Source organism: Sitophilus oryzae, unplaced genomic scaffold (genome assembly GCF_002938485.1).
Source record: "Sitophilus oryzae breed Bouriz unplaced genomic scaffold, Soryzae_2.0 scaffold_469_pilon_pilon, whole genome shotgun sequence".
Lineage (NCBI taxonomy): Eukaryota > Metazoa > Arthropoda > Insecta > Coleoptera > Curculionidae > Sitophilus > Sitophilus oryzae.
This window is the reverse complement of record NW_022147050.1, coordinates 746,141-768,880: the sequence shown is the minus strand read 5'-3', so window position 1 is coordinate 768,880 and position 22,740 is coordinate 746,141. Positions and strand designations below refer to the sequence as shown.

Below are 22,740 nucleotides of genomic sequence, written 5' to 3'. Positions count from 1 at the left end.
TTCGCGAATCGCTAAAGTGCGATGGGGAGGAGCATTATCGTCCATGTAAACAAATTCATCCCTCACTGCCCCTCGAAATAGACGCACAATAAGCTCTAAAACGTCTCTAAGATATGAGGCACCTGTCATTGTGCCATCAATAAAAACAAGAGGAGTTCGAGCTCCGTGGATTATACCTGCCCATACCATAATACTTCCCCCTTGAAACGGGACACGGGGTTGAGCTGCATTCAAGCGTGCTCGTCTTCCAGATGCTCTCCAGACCAAAGTTCGTCGCGAGTCTGACACTAGGCCTATTCTTGTTTCATCACTAAACATGACGAAATTCCAATTGGGTCCATTTGCTCTCATCTCCTCAGCCCATTGTAGTCGCGTAATTTTGTGCTGTAATTTAAGCTTGGGAACAAGTAGAGGCCTCCTTAAATGTCATGGAGTGTTCTTGCTATGGTCTTTCTTGAAACATTTACTCCTTCAAGGCGAGCTAACTCATTTTTAATAGCAGTACTAAAAAACAGGGGATTGCGTCGTGCAATTAGGGATATTTGACGGTCTTGCACAGCAGTAGTAACTCTCTTTCTACCTCTTCCAGGCCGGTCTGTAACCTCGTTTGTCTCCCTGAATTTTTTTTAATATTCGCGAAACATCGCTTTGGTTAACTCCTACAATTTCAACTATTGCAACTTGCCGGTAGCCCTGTTGAGACAGTGTTACTATTCTGACTCTATTAAACTGTGAAATAATGTTTCTAGGCATTTTAAGGCCAAAACAATGGTCACATTTCTTCTGAAACCCAAAAGACCACAAATCGAAATGTGCAAGAATTTGTAATAATATTGGGTCTGAACGATAAACATTGTTTACCATATCCATTTTAATAAAAAAATATTTATTACAGATCTGTGTATAAAAAAAGATTCTTTAAATTCCTTTCCATATATTTTTGAACGATATATGCAATAATTTTGGCCATGTGTGTATTTTGTTTATTTTTAAGAAAATTGGTAAACCGTTTTTTTCTGAAATCTTATACTCTTATACACATTTTAATGCCAAACTATTTAATGGCGATTATGAAAAATTCCGTAACAGCCCTGAAAGGGTACTTTCCATAAGACAGAGAGTACTCCTGGTGGTACTTCTTTTATCCTTATAGACACAGTAATTTCAACAAATGATATAAAAAGCTAGAACTTTTTTTACATAAAACAGGTGCTCTTCGTTTAGTTCGAAAAGATGAAGCAAAATGATAAAATGGAAAAAAAAATAAATTAATTAATCTCCTGAATTCGCTAAAGCTAAATGAAAGCTTGAAAACCGTTCACTGTTTCGAACTAAACGAAGAGCACCTTTTTTACATATAAAACTCCTAGCATTAATTTTCATTTATTGAAATTACTGTAACTATAAGAATAAAGGAAGTTAAAATAAAATTGAAAAAGATTCTTGAAAAAATTGTTTTACCTGAAGGGGCATAAAAGTGTTGCACAAATCGTCCACGCAGGACTGAACTAACGGTCTGCCGAAACAAATAATAGTGATAAGCATCGGCGCTGCCACTTTCCAACTGTAATATTTATTGTTAATTTTGGCTACTAATTTCGGACTGTCTAACAGAGATGGGTTGTTGCAGAAGTCGGTAAATGAGATCAAGTGTTCGTTGAAACGGTCCTGGGTCAGTAGTGGGTCCCAGCCGCAAAGTGAGAGAGCTACGTCTTGAGAATAAGTTTGTACCCTAAAAATGATTTAGGATCATTTCAATTCTTTTCTCTAAGTATGGCTAAGTCAAAATAGATTTATTTGCATTCTTTGATAGATTTTTATTGACAATTCTGTTTAAACAATAATTATACATACTTACATTTTAGTTTGTTCATCGAAATCAGAGTCGATGCTCTTGCAGCCTTCTGCACTGTTTGGACTTTGGGTCAACGACGGTCCATTGCCTGATTCACAATCCATGTCGATATCTAAATTTTTACATGTAACAGTAACACTTAATACAATAAGGCAAAACATAAATTAAGCGCTAAATGTGGGTCATCCAAAATGCTACGCTGCTGTTAGTTATTACAAAGAAAAGAAAATCAAGCACAAATATGAACTAAATGTTTGTACAAAAATTAAATGATACATTAGATAAGTACCATACGATCGAGAAAAAAAACGGCGTCGAAGAAGGCTGGGGAATGATAATCGATGATAATTTTGCCGAGGTCACACCTGTAATTTTCAACCAATCAAAACGTGTTTTTTGACAAATCACCATGACAACGGATAAATTTTAGTGAAAATTTTTTCCTTGTAGACACAACAGCGAATTATAATGGAAATTTTTTGACGTTTATAATGACAGAATATCTTTTTGAGAGTCTGGTTTTTATTTGTTTACATGATAATTTTGATACATTTCAATTACAAAGCTGAGATGTTTTCTATATTCTTTAGACACCTCCTTGGACTTGGAATGGACTGAATTAAATGTCTATGTCTAATGAAATATACAGGTTGTTAATTTGTATATTACTCGCGGCAAGAGCTTTATGGTTGAAATATGGCAACCTTGGCCCGCTCGTCGATAGACGACGCGACGGGACGAGTCGGCAGAAAACCCCATAAGTGCATGCGTTCTCAATAGGCAGTGTTGCCATTCTGTTCCCCTATAAGTAACTCTCCAGTTAACAACCTGTATATAATATTTAGACACTATTTTATTCACTTTTTTCCATTTAGTACTTTGAATTTTGAGTAGTTTAGATGCAAATATTCGTGAACAATTCGAAACAAATGTTCTTTCTTCAAGTAGGAGCCACAATCCTTTATTAATGCGGGTAAATAAGTCATCGCACTATGATTGATCATTAAATCAGACAATTTCACGCATATTTTGCATGTAGTATGATTTTCAAACCGATTCATCTGTAAAACAAAGAATTTTGTTGATTCTTCAAGCTGCACAGTATTCTATATTACAACAAAACGCGAGTTTTTCTTATATTTTGAACTGTCAAAATACGATAACAGCCTTTTATGATTGGCGCTTGCTGACGCTGCGCGCTGGTTATGAATTCCATACCAATAAAGCGTTTATGAAAAGTTAATAAAAATGCAAAAAAGCAATTTGTAGTTACTCAAAACTTATGTTAAATTAAAGAATATATTGTGTTGTGTCTTGAGATGGTATTTTCCTGCAACTACAACGAGTAGAAATCAACAATTTAAAGGTCCAAATTGCTGCCAAAACTGTGACGCGCTGTAAATCTGTTCATGCAGCGTTTCGAAAAACCTTTTAAATTATGATTTTCTACCACTTGTAGTAAGCCCAAGTAACTATAAAATGAAAGAATATAATATTTTAGGTCCTAAAGTGGCACTTTTGAGCTACTACAATCAATAGAAATCAACAGTTTATAGGCTAAGAATCTATTGGTGACAAGACAAACCAAATCTGTTCATGTATGTATCTATAGAACTAATAAAATTTTTATTTTCTACCACTTGTAGTAGCCCAGAGTAAATAAAAAAATCAAAGAATGTAATATTAAACATAAAAATACGGTTGACTTCGATTTCCTAGTATTCCCGGGTGTCAACTGCTTAATCTCCTGGCGAATATTTTCTTTGCTTTCTTGACCGAAGCGAAACATTTTTTTTAAGTCGTGCCGCTTGACAGCTTCAAAACTGAAATAGTTTTTAGGTTTGGGTGTCACTTAGTTGCTAAAGTAGCTAAATAATCAAGTCGTGGCTAAAAAATCAAAAAATACATTTTAATTATTTGATTTTCAAACATAATTTGGTGTGGAATTTTCTTACCGAATACCACACGAGGTCAAATTAAATCCGGATATTTTTTCGAGCTCATGAATACTTTGAAAATTATCCCGAATCGAAGACGAGGGATAATTTTCTAAAAATAGTAGTAATCACTAGTGGTATTACTAGTGAAATATACTTGAACGTTTTTTTCCATGTAGAAATATTCGTAAAATTTGACGGTGAGCTGAGAGTTGTGAATATAACGTATGATATTTACCAAATTCAAAACGAGACTGATTAATTTCATGAACGCTAGTAGTACTTTTTTGTATCAGTTTAATATGAACATTTGTATTAGCTAAAAAAAGACATAATAGATCCTCACGGGATAGCTCCATGATGCTAAATGACATTCCCGCTTCCTGCCAGCGGTTGTTAATGTCACTACCTGCTTCAATGAAGCAGGTTCACAAAGCAATAAGACCTGCCGGTGCACTTGGACGTATACTTAGGAAAGTTGTAATATTTTTATATGTATTGACTAAAATTATTTTTAAATCGTGTAGTTTAAAATTCGAGAAAAAAAAAATTTTTGGAAATAGATTTATGTGTCTATAGTGTTAATATTTGACAGTATTATTGTCAATTTTTAGTAAATCGCGTCTACAGATTGACCTCGCCAAAATTATTATCGACTGCCATTCCCTAGCCGTCATTGACACCGCTTTTTCTAAGTGGTATTAAAAGGCCGACTTAAAAATTTAATTGTTAAGCTATTCAACATTATAGCGTTTAAAAAGCAACTACTAATCGTGATATCTAATATTAGAAAAATCAGCTCAAACTACTATCAGAGTAAGTAAACCGACGAGTAGCGACAGTCCGGTTATCAATTTTCTTTGCGGTTGCGCGAAATAAGTAGTCTATCTGTCATATGAAGAAGCGAAGTTGCCACTGTTGCCATTTATCAAATATCTCTATATACTCTATTTCAAGTATGCCTCAGGCAACGAATCATTTTTTAATTATTTATTAGCTGTAAGATATTTTATACAATTAAATTTAGAAATAAGGATTAAACAAAACAAAAAAATATGTATAAAACTTTATAATTAATTCCACTTCAAATTGCGAGCAGTGTATACCATGTTTATAGTATCACTTCATAAGTTGAGCAGTTAAATAGGTAGTCTATCTGTCAAACACGTCAAAAGAGAGAGAAAAAAAGATTTGGTCCCACCAGATCAAAAGAGCCGACGACGGTTTCTGTCGCTACTCGTCGATCCACTTAGTCTGCTACTATTGCATTCCTTGAAGTTCCCAAATAATATGTTTCATTATTATTAAAAAGTAATGACAGATACATTAAACAAACGCTTTTTGTACTAAAAAACGAATAAACTAAGTAATTGAACTTGTGTATATGAACATCGTTCATAGAACTAATAAATATTTTTTTTACAAATTCTCTAATGAAAAAGTGCTATAGAATGAAATCCCTATATATAAGCGATACCAAATAAACTTTTAGTGAACAAAATTCTTACAGCTCTAGTGTATATTAATAAATAATATTTTCTTGCCTTTAGCTGTGTATTTTTTTCTAATTTCAAAAATTCGAAAGTAGAGAAACCTTCACCTACCCTTCATCAGGTGGGCTGGTCAGGAGCTGGTTCTCACCGATACGGCAAGCAAAACTTCCTCTATATCAACAGACGATGTCGTAAAGTGTCGGTGAGATATTAGTGCATCTCCCGTCAAAAGATGGTATAGAGCGTTTTTCGGCCCGCTCGAATATATATGAAATGAACAAAATTCTTACAGCTCTAGTGTATATTAATAAATAATATTTTCTTGCCTGTTCTGTTTGTCAGCAGTCGAACACTGTTCTTTTTAGAACCTCTTTTAGTGCGAAGTGCACAAGATAGCTTAATAGCCGTTGCAAAAAACTTATCGCAATCTTATTAGAATATTTTGAAGGGGAAAGCGGTAGTAATGGCCCTTTATGTCCTTTAAGTTCTGTTAAGGAGGTGAGTTTTATTGATGTAAACAATAACTGTTTTGGATTTATAATTAATTTATTTTTGTTTCCTAAAATATTTTGATTAACAGAAAATATGTAAAAGTGGGCAACGCTGTGCCGGTCAAGCTTAATCACGTGACTAAAAGTTCATTTGGTATAAACTATATGTTTGTTCGTTCCTCCTTCTCTCAGTAAGGTCTCCTTCCTTAATTTTTTACTCAAAAATTCAAATATTTTGATGCAAACAAAAACTGCACAAAAAACCAAGCATAAAAATAGTCACATAATACTCTACCTTCCACATTTTTCGCCTTGGTCTGACTGAAATAGATCTCAGCCACTTCCTGGTCGATCCCGCCAGAAGTAATCTCAGACAAATACACTCCGCCTTCCTCGTAACGCGATTGAGCGTTGTGCTTTGATTTCATAAACGAAAACATGTTGCTCAGCATGGATTTTTGTTCTTCTTTGGTTGGTACCTCGCTGGTAGGAGAGGTGGTAGGAGTTACGTTGGGGAATCCGCCCCATTCCCAACTTTTGGCAGGTTCGTTCGATTGCTCTGAAAATAAAGTAGGATATAAACAAAATCAATTTTTTAAACTGAAGAGATAATACAAAGCGATTTAAAATGATTAAAATAGAGTCAAGTGGTGTAAAAATTAGACATTTTTCAAAACGTTTAGTTTTTTCTTAGTTACAACCATTTAAATACAAAAGTATTTCTTCTATAAAAGGCATTTGGTGGTAACGAAACTATTTCAAAAGTAAAAATATACCAAAAGTACCCCTAAAAAAGTCAGTATGCCTCATATTTAACCCATAAAAAGTCTAAAAATGAGAAACATGAAAAAAAAAAAATATGAAACAATCACAAAACGAACCTTTAAAGGCCATGCTATCGTTTATATTAATTGCTGAATTAAAGATGAGATTAGAAGAATACAAATTAGACATAGAAATTTATCCATTTTATTAGTAGAACTCAAATAAAAAAAAATATTAAAATATAAACTAATAAAGAACACCTACATATAATTTAAATCAAAATATAGTAAAACTACACCGACCGCAGCAAAACATTTAAAAAAGTGTAAAACAATTATATTAAATTAAAAATGAAGAAAAATATGTAGGTAATAGGTGACATTAAGATACTAATAGCAACACCTGAGTAGACTGATGAGTGGAACAAAAAAAAACAAATATACCGATTACACTGGGGAACAGCAATTTTGTTGACTTGGATCTGTGACCTGTTTTTGACTAATTTTTGGTCTCTGAATTCAAAAATATTCACAGTTTTTCTCTATTACGTCAAGTTTTTAAGTTATAGCATACCCCTCCTTTTACCTTAAAAGTGCACATACACAGAGAAATAAGGTAAGATCTGACGAAATAGATTAGAATATTTTATTCATACAGAGGTTAATATATTAAAAGTTAAATTGTGTTTATACAATAAAAAAGGATATTATGGTAAAAATTTCCGCTTATAGCTTTTCCTGGAGTGTTCAATTTGTGGGTATTCCCGCTTGATGCCCCAACAGTAGTCAGCCATCATACTGACATCCCATCTGCCTTGATATCGCACCTCCATAACCTTCAGATCTTGGTGAAATCGCTCGCCTTGTTCATCACTAACAGCACCAAGATTTTCTGGGAAGTTAGCAAGATGGCTATGTAAAAAATGCACTTTAATGCCCATGTTGCAACCAAGCTTCTTAAAGCTCTCCAAGAGTTGTTCAACAATTTGACAGGGCTGCTTAGACACTTACGACGAGAACTACCAGAGGCAGACATAACGAAAATCTGTAGTTTGTGTACAAATAAAATCTAAACACGGTTTATCTTATGTAAAGAGAAAAACATAGACTCCACTTTGGACTTTTACTTCACTATATGACAGCGACACACACCCGCGTACTTTAGCATCTCCTGCGTAACCAGTGCGTAACTGACCGAACTAGTTACTTGTGTCTAGCCCCAGCGGGCAACTATTAAGCCCGACCAATCACGTTAGAGTATTTGACAAACATAAATGAATTAACACCCCCCAAATAACCACGCTAACCAACCTGATTGGTCAAGCTTAATAGTTCCTTGCTGGGGCTAGACACTTCTGAACTAGTTTTGGATGACGCAACGTCACTCACGCCCCAAGTTGAAGAAGGTTCGCCGTAAGCGCCGGTAGGAGAGCAGAAGTGACTTCTGTGATTCGTATTCAATCCTGCGAAGCATAGTGGCATGCACAACAACTGTAGGGAAAAAACTTGACGTGATAGAAAAAAACGATATACAGTTTTGGAATTAGCATGTTAATTTACTTAGAAAACAGCTTAAATATCGAACTCAACAGAAATTATTTTTCAAATTGTTCCCCAGTGTTATCGAACTAAATATTTGTCAAAATCTATTGAAAGAGCAAACCTCTCAGTTATCCCAATTCTGTTTTATTACACAGGTAAGATTTCGACAGACGATGACAGAAAAAAAGGCAGATGACGATATTTTTTAATTTAACTATATATGAGTTTATATACAGGGTGGTCCGAACTGTATTCCGGAAACTTCGGCAGTATATTCTGCAGATAAAAATAAGTAAAAAAGTTCGTATAAATGAATGTCCTAAAATGCTTAGTTTCAGAGATACACGGTGTAGAAGTTCCATATTTATTTCGATTTTTTCTAAATTTCTGAAATAACGTCAATATTTGGATGAAAATTGGTGTCTGGAAGTTTTTCGATATGAGAAATTTGATTTTGATGTCAATATGACTCCTACTAGTAAAGGGCGCCAACTACGTGTGTTTTAACTGTTTTGGAGCGTAATAACTTTTTGTCCGTACCTGTATAAAACTACCGAGCGAAAAAATATACATCTCTGTGATTTTTTACGTAAAAAATATCTCTTGGTAAAAATCGCTACGTTCAACGTTCGCAACCGTTCTTAAGATATTTAGAATGGAAATAGTACATACATGTCATTATTGATGAAAAATAAGCACGTTGAGTAGATAGTTATTTCACTAAAATAATAAATTTGGGAAATTTTTATTTTTTTTAAATTAATCATAAATTTTTCTGCAAAAAATGACGATAAAACAGTTTCTGTTGAACATTTGGCACAAAAACATTTCAAATTTATGATTTGAGTCTAATAATTATTTAGTCAACATGTTTAATTTATGTCAATGATGACAGGTATTAATAATTTCTATTCCAAATATCAAATATCTCGAAAACCATTACTCGTAGCGGTTTTTACCAAGAGACCTTTTTCACGTAAAAACGTCGTAAATGTATATTTTTTACTCAGTAGTTTTATACGGGTACAGACGAAAAGTTATTACTCTTCAACCCAGTTAAAAAAATATGTAGATGGCGCCTCTACTAGTAGGGAGTCATATTGACATCAAAATCAAATTTCATGTCAAAACTCCCAGACACCAATTTTCATCCAAATATTGACGTTACTTATAGAAATTATTTGAAAAATCGAAATAAAAAATCTTACACCCTGTATCTCCGAAAACTAAGCATTTTAGGACATACATTCATACAAACTTTTTTACTTATTTTTATCTGCAGAATATACTGCCGAAGTTTCCGGAATACAGTTCGGACCACCCTGTATAAATCCGTCATGGCGTAGTCTCTTGTTGTTTTTAACCAGTTTATTGGTTTAAATTCAAATAATGAACTCGACTTAAGATGTTCGAGGCTTGTCAAACTCTGGCCATATTATAGGCTATTATTTGTGTCCAAATATGTCAAATATATGCAAGTTCACTGGAGGAAAATTCGAGGGAAAATTAACTGTAGACCCAGAGCACAGTTTATAGTTAATATTCGATAGGTAAATAATAGATTTTAATTAGCGATGGAAACTATCGAATGAATTAGACTATCGAATGGTTTTATTCAAATAAAATCGTTCATTCATTTGTATACTAAAGCATATGTGACAACCTCGCCGTGCGACTAAATGGTTATCGTTGAGCCACGACTATCGAATGCTTTTGATAAATGAAATTTAGTATTCGTTTGATTTTTGTATGCGTCAGTGCATTATTAGTTCTTCCAAATTTTTATAACTTCGCCGTATAAATACTGTGCTATTTTTGCGTTTATTAAAATAGTTAAAATACTAAAATAGTAGTTATTTTTTAATTTTATTTATTGACGATTGTGTGCATGTACAGGTGGTCAAATTTTTCCTGAAAATTTGTGTGGTTTTCCGTAGTCCGATCTTTCAATTATTTAATTTTATATGGTATATGGTCTATTTCTAATGGGAAATTTTGAGTAGCATTTTTTAAGAGAGATGAGATGAACTTATAATTAATTTTAAAATACATATTTTGTATTTTAGATGTTTCAATAATATGAATTAGTTGAACTTAATAATCATATTTAAGTAATGTGGTGAAATAAATGGTTATCGAACTCAAAACTATGGGGTGAAAAAAATTAAAATGAAAGTTTTACACGTGCCAATTTAAAAAAAAGTTAACGATGTTTGTATTTTGTTTATGCTAATTCTCTTACATGTAGTTTTTTTGCGAAAAATATTTCTTTTATTTTTTAAAGTAAATGCCAGTAAAAGTAAATATAATTTTAAATAGTAATATAAAGCACCTAATATAAATAATTTTGATTTCTAATTTTTATTTATATTTTCCTTCCATTACACTGCATGCTTAGAAAATTAATAAATGTTTATATTTCATGATTTTAAAATTTGCTGTTAATATAACAAATTAGTTCTGTAATTATTATTATATAATAAACCAACGTTGCCACACACAAAAAATTTAGAGACTATATTATTTTTAAATAGGATCTAATATAAATAATTTTAACATCTAATTTGTTGTTTATATTTTGCTACTACTTAAAAAAAATACTTATATTAAATGATTTTAAATTTTGTTGTTAATAGGTAAGTTTTGAGGTCTGAATTAACAGAGTTGTTTTTTAAAAAACGATTTTATTGTTACAAACGTTCTCGACAAAGTACAGAGAGTGAAAAGTCTGCTTTGAACCGTGCAGTTCGCTTTTATATGTGACATAATGTAAAATAGGCATTCAGTATTTAATTACAATGAAATAACACTTATTTATACATATAACTCCTCCCCTGTTAAGACAAGAAAATAACGGAGTTATTTTCGGGGGTCCTCTTCTGTGGGACTGGAACATGCTGTTCTTCTTTCTTCTTTAAACATGGAAAGTACTTCTTGAGTTGTGGGTATTTTCTGAACACTAGGTATATTGCAATTATTAGACAAATGAAAATAATCGCAATATCGAAGATGACTGGTTGATAGGTTCTTTCTTCGTCTTCTTTGATCGGTGATAGTTCATTGAATTTTTCTTTTATCTCGTATATATCGTCGAAGTTGATTTTCGATAGCTTCGGAGCAATATATTCGAATTTGGACTTTGGTTTTTCAAGATTTTCTAGTTGTACCTCAGGCAGGATTAAAGGTTTTCCTTCTCTTAGTTGAACATCGTTTCTATATGTTCTTGAATCGATGGTCACTTGGCATTCGGATGGAATATTTATTAAAGTTGGTTTCTTAACATTGATGTATTGATTGATTCTGCATTGTGCATATATTCGTTCTTCTTTGGCTGGCAAGAGTAGAACTTCTTTTTGTGTGATTTGTTCAATGACGGATTCTTTTATGTCGATGTGGATCGTTGAACAGTTGAAGTTTCCGACAGTAGTTGGATAGTGCATTCGTCTCGTGCATGGAAGTTTTCTTGACAGAAGTATTTTTCTTCCAGGAATGGACATGCTTCTTCCTCAAATTGGTATGACTGGTCTTCTTGTGCCAGGAATGGGTATTTGGGAATGAAAATATTTTGATTTAGGATAATTGGGTATAGGTGGTAAAAGGTGTATTCCTTAGATCTAATTATAGGAACGTGTATAGCGAAAATTAATTTATTTTCAGAAAATGTTACCTGTGTACCCAATAACTGATAATAGGTTAATATATTTTTAAAATTTGGAACTTCGTTATTTTTATAAATTTTTCTTAAGTAATTTAATAGTTCATTTAACTCGTAGCTTGATATGATAACGTTATGTAAGGCGTTCAACTTTGCAAACATAATCGCGTCTTCGAGATTATCGAGAAAAGTAATCAGACTCTGGCAGTCTAGATTAAGTTGCGAAACAATGCCTTGAAAATTCAAGTATGCATTTAGATTTGATATAGTTTTATCAACTGTTTGTTGGAATAGTTTCAGACTTTTTTCTAATTTTTGCTGATTTGTAGTTAGAGAAACAATTGTTTTATTATAATTATTTATTAAGTTTTTCGATAAGGAAATTTGTAAATTAGCTTCGTTTATTAAGCCTTTTTGATTTTGTTCTAGCTTATTTATAGCATTTTGATATTTTTGTCCGTCTTCAGAATCTAGTGTACCGAAAAGCCATTTAGAGGTTTTTCCTACAATATTTACTAATCCACGCTTTGTCCTAATGTGCGGATAAAGATTCTTTAATTTATTTTGTGTTGAATCGATCAAGAATTGCGTTCTTAATAAAGTACTTTCTGATAATCCATAATATGACATATGGTTAGTAACGTTTTCTTTATTTACATGATTTTTAATAAGCGAAAAGCATTGTTCTATATTAATTAATTGATTAATAATAGGGTTTATATCTATATAATGTAAAAATGTGTGCTTAGAATAAACTAACTTAGAGGTTCCTAGTTGCATAGGCAAAATAGGGTTTTTTATAGTTTTAAGTTCGATGTCCTGTGACAGAATTGTCTTTCAAGCGTGAAGTACCAGGAATATCAGCAGGATCTGGATCTTCTTCATCATTGTTTTCCTGAAAATTTGATTTTTCTTTACCTTAGGTTTTTCTAGCTAGGCTTTTATGATATGTTCCTTTATTTGTTATTAATTTAATTTGATCTTCTTTTTTCGATTGTTGCCTTTTAGAATTTAGGGTTGATCTTTTCCTCTAGCTTTCGTTTTATATAAACTACATCTGATTTAAGGAATTCAGGTGGATCTTTGTCTTTTCTCATTTCTTTTTGTTATAATTAATTCCTTGGTTCTTGCGTTTATACTTTGAATATTTCTATAAAGATCTTCAGCTTGTTCTTTATGTTTTTGTATATAATTTGATACTATTATTTCGTCATTTTCTTAAATCGAATGGGTCAGTGTTATTTATATGCCCTTTAATTATTTCAAAAGGTGTATGTTTGTTACGCCATGAATTGAATTATTATATCCTAATATAGATCGTTTTATTAATTGACTTGGGACTAAGATTTGGATGATCACTTTTAGACATCTATAATGTTCGATTAGAGATGAGTGAAATCTCTACAGGTGAGTTTGATGTACTATTTTTCGGTGTTGTATAGTGTATCTCAATTTTGGCAGAGTTTTACAAAATCTTCTACTTCCTTGTTTTTGAACTCGGTTCCATTAATCGGTTGTTATTTTCAAAGGTAAACCGTGATGGGTTATAAAAGTGTGGCAGATTTTCGATTATCGTAGGACCTGTTAAAAGCGTTTAAATGATATGCTTGTCCATATCTAGAAAAGCATCTATACTATGAAAAAAGCTCTCATTTGATATTTTAAATGTATCAATATGGATTTGTTCGAAAGGTTTCGATGTTGTAGGTGTTAAATTAAATTTTACGATGGGTGGACTTCGGGATCGCATTTATTTTTTCTGACAAGTCTCACAATTGTTTACGTAGTTTTCAATATCTTCGCTCATTTTTGGCCAGTAAAATTTTGATGTTAAAGCGTTTTTCATTTCATTGATACCGCGATGACAAGTTTTTTTTGTCGTGGTACATTTCAAGTTTTTTCTTTTTGCTCGTTTAATGTTTCGATATCGTTTAGAAATTTACTACACTGAATAAAATTAAATGCAGTATTTTTAAATAATTTTTGTAAAGTAATAATAAAATTTCTAGCTATTAATTGATCTTTAAAATACATAGCATAGGTTTGTTTGGGGTCAATAAATTCTTTTGAGAAATTTTACAAAGTTTCTGTTGATCGGCGTTGTGATATAGTTACATATATTCGAGTATTTTGAATATTTGTTCAAAGTCTACATTTTATATTATCGATCTCTCCGTAGGTGAATATTACTGATTTTTATAAGTGTTTAATGAACGTTCTGAAATAGGGAGACCTATTATTGGTTCTTCTAGAGAGGTATGACGTGTTTCTAGATCAGTTGATTCTTTTTCTTTATAGGGATTTGGTGGTCTTATTTGTATATCTGAGTGGATAATTATTTTTGTTTAGGTTTTATTCCTAATATTTCTTCTAATTCTTTTTCTTCTATATCAGGTAAACTTTCTCTATTTTTTATTAATTCTTCGATTACTTCGTCAATATCTCCTGGGTTATTATCGATTGATTCTGTCTCTAAGGCGTTTAACTCTTTGATTATTTATTGGTATTCTTGATAACGCATCGGCTGCTTGATTTTGTTTGCCTTTTTGTATTTGATATTGTAATTGAACTCTTCTTCTGGTCGAGTTATAATTTCTCCTTGAAAAATATTAACTGGACCTTTTTTTATTGGTTTTTCGTGAGGGTTTATAGAAAAAGAAAATTTTGGCTTCTTCCGGTTGGCGATATTTGAACGGTATTTCGACAAAATTGTTTATTAATCTTTTATTAGTTAAATCGATATTTAAGTTCATATTTATTAAGTCTTTTAAACCTATAACTCCATCGAAATAATCGTGGAAATCAAATAAAATAAATTTAATTTATGATTCTTCCAAATTCCGGGAATGAGAGGTCAGCTTGATATTTTGTTGATTTTTGACCAATAGCTGTTTTGATTATATTGGTTGTTTGATAGATACAGTTCGGGAAAAAGTTTTCTACAATAGATGGTTTTAAAATAGAGCGCGAGCTTCCGGTATCGATTAATAATTTTAACTTAGGATGTTTTATTTCTACATACGGAAGAGCGTTACTTGAACAGATGTTTATTTCTATCATGTTTTTCCTTCTTTCTGGCTGGGTTTCCGAAAATTTCCTCTTGTGCAGGATTTTTGTTCCTCAACAACTTTCTCGTATTCGGGTTCCTGTTGAAATTCTTCTTCCAAACTATGAACAGGGTATTCTTCAGAATATTGGTTTTCGTATTCGTCATAATTGTTATAATCGGTATAATTATAGTTTTGTTCATAGGGATGCGTATTTGTTGTGTCTTGGTACGCATAATTATTCATATCTTCGTTGTAATCATTAGTAAATAATTCTTGGAAGGTGAAATCTGGTGGTCCAGTTGCTTGGAAAGGTATTGGATACTGTCTATTCTGATATGATTGGATTTGACTATCCCTTTTCTTCGAAGCAAAAGATGGGTTTGCTGAAGTTGTAGACATAGGCTCTGGTTTTGATTGTTGGTGTGGTGGAATGGGCTTTGGCTTAAAGACATTTATAGGTGGTCCAAAGACTTCTCTATTTGTTGGATATCGTCTTGGAGGCATTTCTCTTGGAGTAATATTAATTGGTTGACAAGGCCAAGGTTGTTTTTGGTTAAAATTTGTATTAGGTACATTTTGATTGAATTGATTGTATTGATTTGGGTGATTAAATTGATTTTGATTATTAAATTGTTGTCTATTATTATTTTGATAGTTAGAATTGTTGTGTGGAAAATTTGTTGTGTTAGAAAAATTATTTTGATTTTGGAAATTTTGTTGTGCTGGCTTTTGATGGAAATTTTGTGTTTTGTACACCTTGTTTTGTTCGTTAGAACTGCCATAGAGCATTTCAAAATTTTCAAATTCATTTACGCACGCCATTGCATCTTCTAAGGATGTCGGTTTTTTAATGTAAAGATTGTTTCTTAAAGTTCCGCTGCAACCTGCAATAAATGTATTTAACGCGGTCTTATCATAGTGGCTTATCTGACACGTTTTCTCTAGAGGCGCTAGGCACGTATCGTTACTGATTCTTTGAATTACGTTACTTTTTAAGAGTTGTAATCTGCTGCCAAAACTTAAGAGATGTTCGTTTTTAAACGGTCGCGTTCTCGTCAATTCTTGGATTAAGCAATCTAAATCACGTCTATCTGAGAAACATTGTATTAAAGCGGCTTTTAATTTTGACCAATTGTCTAATTCCAATCTGTTTCCTATCATTATTTCGGCTTTTCCCACTAATTTGGACTGTACGCACTCAAAAACATGCTGTTTAAAATCCTCGTCTGGTACGGTAGCATATTTTAGTAAAAGTGATTCGCATTTAAATATAAAAGTATTTAATGTATTACTGTTTCCGTCAAAGGGCTTAATATTTTGTACTTTTGACTTAAAAATATCCCAATTTACAGTTCGCATATTTTCATTTTCTGAAGCACTTGTTCTCGCATTCATTTTATTTATTTCTGTATTAAGTTTTACTGTTAAATTTGATGATCTGTCCGCTAACTCGTCTACACTCATGAACGTGCTAGTTTTTTATTTACGATCTATGAGCGTAAATTTTATTTTATTTTATATTTATTTTTAATTATTTTACTTAATAAAAAATGTAGTAATTAGGTAACTTCTTTCTTTGTTACTTTACCCTAGTAAGAATTCTTTTTTACTTTTGGTTTTTGTTTTTCTTAATCTAATGTCTTCGATAGACTGGTCCTATAACTATCCTCCTACTGATTTCCTTAAACAGAGGTATACCAAAAGGGCAAAAGGAAGGCACTTACTTCTTTGAAGTCTTTCCTGTCCTTTTCCTGACTCCGCTCTCTGCTTTCTTCGTCGGGGTGGTTTTTCTGCGACAACTTTCTTTGCTCGTTCAGGTTTAGACAGCTAATCCGGATCGATTGCACTATCCTGTCCTTCACTTCACAAAGTTTTTGTTCGAATTTCGCGTTTAAGGGTTGAAACCGCACTTCCCGATTTACCACTGCATGTGACACACTCGAAAAGGGAATACACGAAATCCTACCGACTGCGCCAGTTTTGAGGTCTGAATTAACAGAGTTGTTTTTTAAAAAACGATTTTATTGTTACAAACGTTCTCGACAAAGTACAGAGAGTGAAAAGTCTGCTTTGAACCGTGCAGTTCGCTTTTATATGTGACATAATGTAAAATAGGCATTCAGTATTTAATTACAATGAAATAACACTTATTTATACATATAACTGGTATAACAAATTATTACTCTTATTATTATTTATTAAACAAGTCTTTGCTTAAAAACATTAAAAATCATTTTCCTACATCCAAAATAACAAGTATTACTGCAGTGTAACAACAGAATATTAATAAAAAAGAATGCAGAATATATAGACATACTATCCCTAACTAACTAAAGCCAAACAATAATATTCTTTGCTAATATCAACTAATACCAAAATATGGCAACAGCGCCCTTCATAATGTATTTTCTGTGTAAATACTAGCACCTCAATAAAAAAATAATGTGTCCTTATCTATATCTGACTCGGCAAAAAATCAAAGATGCCGGCTTCTTTCATAGCATTGCCACCGACCGCTGTCGGGTTTCTCGGAAAGAAACCTACGTCGCCGGGCGACAACTAAAATTCAGTTAATATTTTATTATAATCGATCCTGACCGAATAAATGAATTTCATAAATGAATGAATTTTATAAATGAATGATTTTTGCTGCCGAATTACTAGAATACAATATTTCAAGGCAGATGACGGATCTATTCGATAATTTTTATTCGAATAGTTTTCAACGAATGTTTTCTTACTAACTATCGAATTATTCGAATGAATTGCAACTATCGAATGTTTCGATAGTATTCATTCGATAGTTCCCACTACTAATTTTAATACTGCAAAGAGATAATATCAAAATGTACTGGTTTAAAAAAAATAAGATTAAAGTTAATTAATCAATTTTTAAGATATAAAATTCAGTAAGTGTTATTATTAATACAAATATTTTGTTTTATTTAGGTTGAGATCATTACTAACAATTCATAAGTATATTTACTACCAAATTAGTTATTAGACTGACCTTTTATACGCAATTTCATCTCAATTTCTGAATCCGACTGTACAGATTCGATGTTGGTTGGCGAGCTAGAACGAGATTCGGCGATGCCGGAAGTTAGCTCAGTGTCGCTAAAGAAATGAAAATCTGCCTCTACCATTTTTATATTGGTAGCATCGCTTTGTGTTGGTACTGGATCTTTTTCAATCTTTTCCACCTTGATTCTGAAATAGAGTAAATATGTTATTTTTTATTTTTGACTGTTTACATTAAATATTAGTAATCATAATCCCCATTCGCTTCCACAATATGGAAGCGAAACCTGGGTGTCGTACCGCCGGCACACGAACGCATTGCAACAGAGACACCTTAGACGACCTTTAATAATCAAATGACACCACCATGTCTCAAAAGTATCGGACCTAAAAAAAGCTAGCTGCGAGAGCGCTGAAGTCATGATTACTAAATCCCGCTTAAGATGGGTTGGTAACTTAATGGGTTGGGAAACTTAAAGGGGATAAGCAGGTAGAATCAGTGGGAGGAAGCAGCGCACAATAGAACGCAATGGAGAAGAATTGTAAACTCAGTTAACAACGACAACCAATTCCATACATTCTACATTCTACAACTTACGATAAATCTTTGAGTTCTGGCTCAGAACAATTACTGTCCAATGAGCTTCTATCAGTGGTAGATCCATTAGTTTTCTCGGCCGTTTCAGATGTTGGGCTGGTTAAAAAATTGTTACTGAGAGACTTCCGCGTTGAATTTTTCTTGCGCATTTTTTTCCGCTTCTTTTTGCTATTTTTGCTGTCACTCGGTGGATCTTCCGGTGTTTTTATAGGAACTTTATCGGCTGCCTTAAAAACATTATAAATTATATAAATTTATACAAAATAAATACTTACAACAGCGTCTTGCTGCTTTTCATTCTCGATTTTACTGACTGGTTCGTCGAGACTGTCCATTTTGAAAATGGTTTCCGAAACGTCATTTTGGCTGCGACTTAGGTCTTCCTCGTCGCTTCGTCTCGAGGCTGTTGTTAAGGATAACGTTACGTCTTCGGCTGAGACTCCATCTATGTTACCCAGTCCAATCTAAAATAAATATAATTACAATCAAAAATTGCAATATTAAATGGTTCTAGAGTAGCAATATAATATTTAAACAAGTTGAAAACTAGAGATGAGCAAAACTGCGATTGTGATTTATAAATCGCTGTTACTGTAACTTTTTTTAAATTGGTACACTGTAAATATAATACTAAGGGCTGGCAAAGGTTAGTCTTGGGTCGAGATTTCCGTATGTAAGAAGAGAATAATGCGTTTATAATGTACTGAACAAAGAGAGAACAGTAAACACGTTGCCAAACGTACGTAATAAACCGGGAAACTGTGCGCATTGCTAAGAGACGTGGTAGGGGATATAGCAGATTTGTCGCAGTCGACTGATCGACCTAGATAAGATCGCAAATCTGTTCTCCGCGCGCATGACGTCACCCGGATAGTAATTTTCTGTTAAGCTCCGCCCACTACATACGTAATATCATATCTAACCGTCCTTGTATCATGTGGTCGACCCAATCAGTACTTCTGTCAGTACTTAAAGTTCTAGGGAAAGGTATACATCATGCGTTCAGCTTCACGATTTAATTACATATCGTGGTTCTTTGTTTATTTATTAACGAGTCGTTGTAATTTTCCCTATAGCTTGAAAAATTTTAAGTGCAAGTTAGAAACACTTGCATTTTTGGTAAAAATAAGTGGAATTGAATTGGTGTTCGACAGTGGTCGCGCTATTAGAACTCTGAAATCAAAAATCGATATCTCAAAGTCTAATAAAAATAATTGATTGTAGTTTTTTTCAAAAACTTTCTTAACATTTCTTCACAGACAGTATGTGACAATACCGGTCTTCAAAAATAAAAAAAAGTTTCAATATCTAAAGTGGTTCTTAAGTTATGGCGTGTTACGTGTTAAAAAGTAGAGTTTTTAAATTATCGCAATTACTGATGTTTTCTCGTTATGAAAAAATGGACACTCTAACGATATCCTTATAGTTCCATTTCAGATGCTCAGAAACATATCTAATGATTTTATCTAGTTATCTTTTCGAAAAAAAAGTCTTTTAAAAATAAGCGGTTTGCGATCGTGATTTTACTTTACTTGATAGGGAAAGGCGTATCGGCAACGCAGCAACAGCACACCGTCGCATTTCTTTCACTCCGACTTAATAGATCCCTATGCGATTTACTTCCACACATGTAAATACCGACCCAAAAGTAACAGTTGCCAGCCCGGTATGTAACAAAATATAGTAAATAAAAAAGGCTGAAAAAGTAGCCAATATTAACAGAGGGTCTTTACCATAGTTTATGATTTCTAGTAAATAAAGAATAAAAATAGATATTTTTTTATAATTTGAATCTAAAACTGGTGCTTATGAATGAATCGCTATGGAATAATGACATTTTAGATTTTTTTTAAGCAACAAATGTACAAAATGTACAGGGTGTGTCAAATTCGACGCTTTTAAATGGCAACACCCTTTTCTATAGGAGATGGACGAAAACTAATATCGGTGTCTGGAGCTCAATTTTCATCAAAAACATGATGGTGAAAACCGCACATCAATATCTGTTACCGTTTTAGAGTTACGGGGTGTTTTTTAAAAATGTGCATTTTTAACAAATCGCTGTAACTTTTTTGCTATGGAAAATTTTGTATTTCTATAAAAACATTTCCAAAGCACCTTCTTACGTAGAATTTAATGGTTTAAGTATAATTTTTTAAAATTAATAATTTAAGAGTTATCAACAGAAAAATTGATCTTTTATTTGGGACCCCCTCTATATTTTTAATTAACTGAAAAGAATTTAAAATTACCTTTCCAAAAATATAGCACACTTGATATTTTGTTACAATCCCCTTCGAAATACAGAATTTTTAAAAGTTCGCAACTTTTAACTAGTAGGCTTTGGACCCCTTATTGATGATATGCCCTTAATGGAACTCGAAAACATATTTTTCCAGCAAGACGACGCACCGCCTCTGAACGCTGAACTTATCAGCAAATTTTTGCAGCCAATTTCAAGAATAATATTTGAATAGCTAACCAAGATCCCAGCCGTTCGCCGTCGAGGCCGCCTGACTTAGTACCCATGGATCTAATCCTATGGATATATTTGCGGAAGAATAAAGATTCCTTATTCTTCCGTATAATCTTGACAAGAATGAGAAATACTTAGCAGTTATGAGAGGGTATCTTTCATCCCCACTGAGTTAATGAATTCCGCGAGAAATGTACAAAAACTGCCTCGTCTGTCCATAACAGAAGACACCTCGTAGAACACCTGTAGCAAAATCTCATGTCTTGGTTTGCTATTTATCTATTGTTATTAGATATAGTTTAAATGTGTTGATGTTGGTTAAATATATTTTAAATAGTTATAAAATTCTGCATCTCTGATAGCAAATATTATTTTCGTTTTAATTGATGCTCACAGCTAGAATTTTTTTGCATTACAGCCGGTGCCGCTGCCGCGCCGTTCATAACCTACTTATTTAAAGCGGACGAATTTTTATATACTCTATATCTCGAAGAGGAATCGAGCAAAATATCAAGTGTGTTATATTTTTGGAAAGGCAATTTTAAATTCTTTTCAATAAATTAAAAATATACAGGGTCTCCCATATAAAGAAATCAAATTTTCTGTTGATAATTCTTAAATTATTAATTTTAAAAAAATTATACTTAAACCATTAAATTCTACATAAAAAGGTGCTTTGGAAATATTTTCATAAAAATACAAAATTTTCCATAGCAAAAAAGTTACAGCGCTTTGTTAAAAATGCATATTTTTGAAAAACACCCCGTAACTCCGAAACGGTAACAGATATCGATATGCGGTTTTCACCATCATGTTTTTGACAAAAAATGAGCTCCAATCACCAATATTAGTTTTTGTCTATCTCCTATAGAAAAGGGTGTTGCCATTTAAAAGCGTCGTATTTGACCCACCCTGTACAGGTGCTAAAAACGATAATATTGGTGGCATATTTGTTTACAAAAAGAGAGAGAAAATGCTTAGACGACAATTATTACCTATATGATAAACAGGGAACTCAGTGTCACCAATGCGAACTGGTCAAATATTCAACCGCTTACGTTAACTTTTCGCGTCAATTCGACCAACGTATAGATATGGTTGATTAAATGGCCAAAACGCGCATAGAAATAACAATAGCAAATAAACTGAGCGATAATACACTTCCAAGCGACTGATTAGTTGGTTAAATTAAAGTGGTCAATTTAGCGACCATCAAGTTAAATAAAATAATATTTTGTTCGTTTAGTATGTATTTTAAAAAGACCCAAATTACGTTTCAGTTCAACAACCTCGAATTCAAGCGCAAATCGTACACTACAATATACTTAAAACTGTGCTAAGCGCAATGTTTATTTGAATTCTATATTTACCTGCCGTTTGAGGAAATCCCGTTCCAGGTGTGCTCTGTTCGCCATCTGATTGTCGGCAGTGTGACGTCTTTTCTCGTACGAATTTGGCTGGTTGTTGAGATCAATATCGTCCAAATGAAAACTCCTTCTGCGACCCTATATTTAAATAGCATAAATTAGTAAAAAAAAACAATATTAGTGGTTCTGTTCTAAATATTACCTTTTTCATCATTCTTCTTTGAATAAAAAGATTAAGGAAGGAGTATAATGCTATCAATGTATTAATGTATGATCGACGGATCCGCACCCTAGGGTGGGGATCCTTGACAATTCTGTTTGACGATTCACTTGACACCTTTAAATATTTTATTCTGTAAACTTTGCCTTTGGTCAGTCTCTATTTATGTTACTTATTATTTATTCTACTACTGATAGTTGTTTAAAGGTAAATCTAATTAAAATACTCGGTTATGTAGCGTGCGGTAGATCTCGGTCAAAAATCGAGGAAA

At 32.8% G+C, this 22,740-nt stretch overlaps 1 protein-coding gene across 1 annotated transcript in view; it reads right to left on the bottom strand.

Moving 5' to 3' along the window:
- The window catches only part of LOC115886141 (phosphatidate phosphatase LPIN3), a gene marked incomplete in the record, with an annotated part of 96,516 nt that overhangs the window by 19,657 nt on the left and 54,119 nt on the right, over positions 1 to 22,740 (bottom strand). Inside the window, 7 exon segments of the mRNA XM_030905212.1 lie at positions 1,462 to 1,732; positions 1,859 to 1,967; positions 6,072 to 6,335; positions 17,798 to 17,997; positions 18,407 to 18,633; positions 18,682 to 18,870; positions 22,253 to 22,387. Of these exon segments, the coding sequence (XP_030761072.1) occupies positions 1,462 to 1,732; positions 1,859 to 1,967; positions 6,072 to 6,335; positions 17,798 to 17,997; positions 18,407 to 18,633; positions 18,682 to 18,870; positions 22,253 to 22,387 (1,395 nt within the window).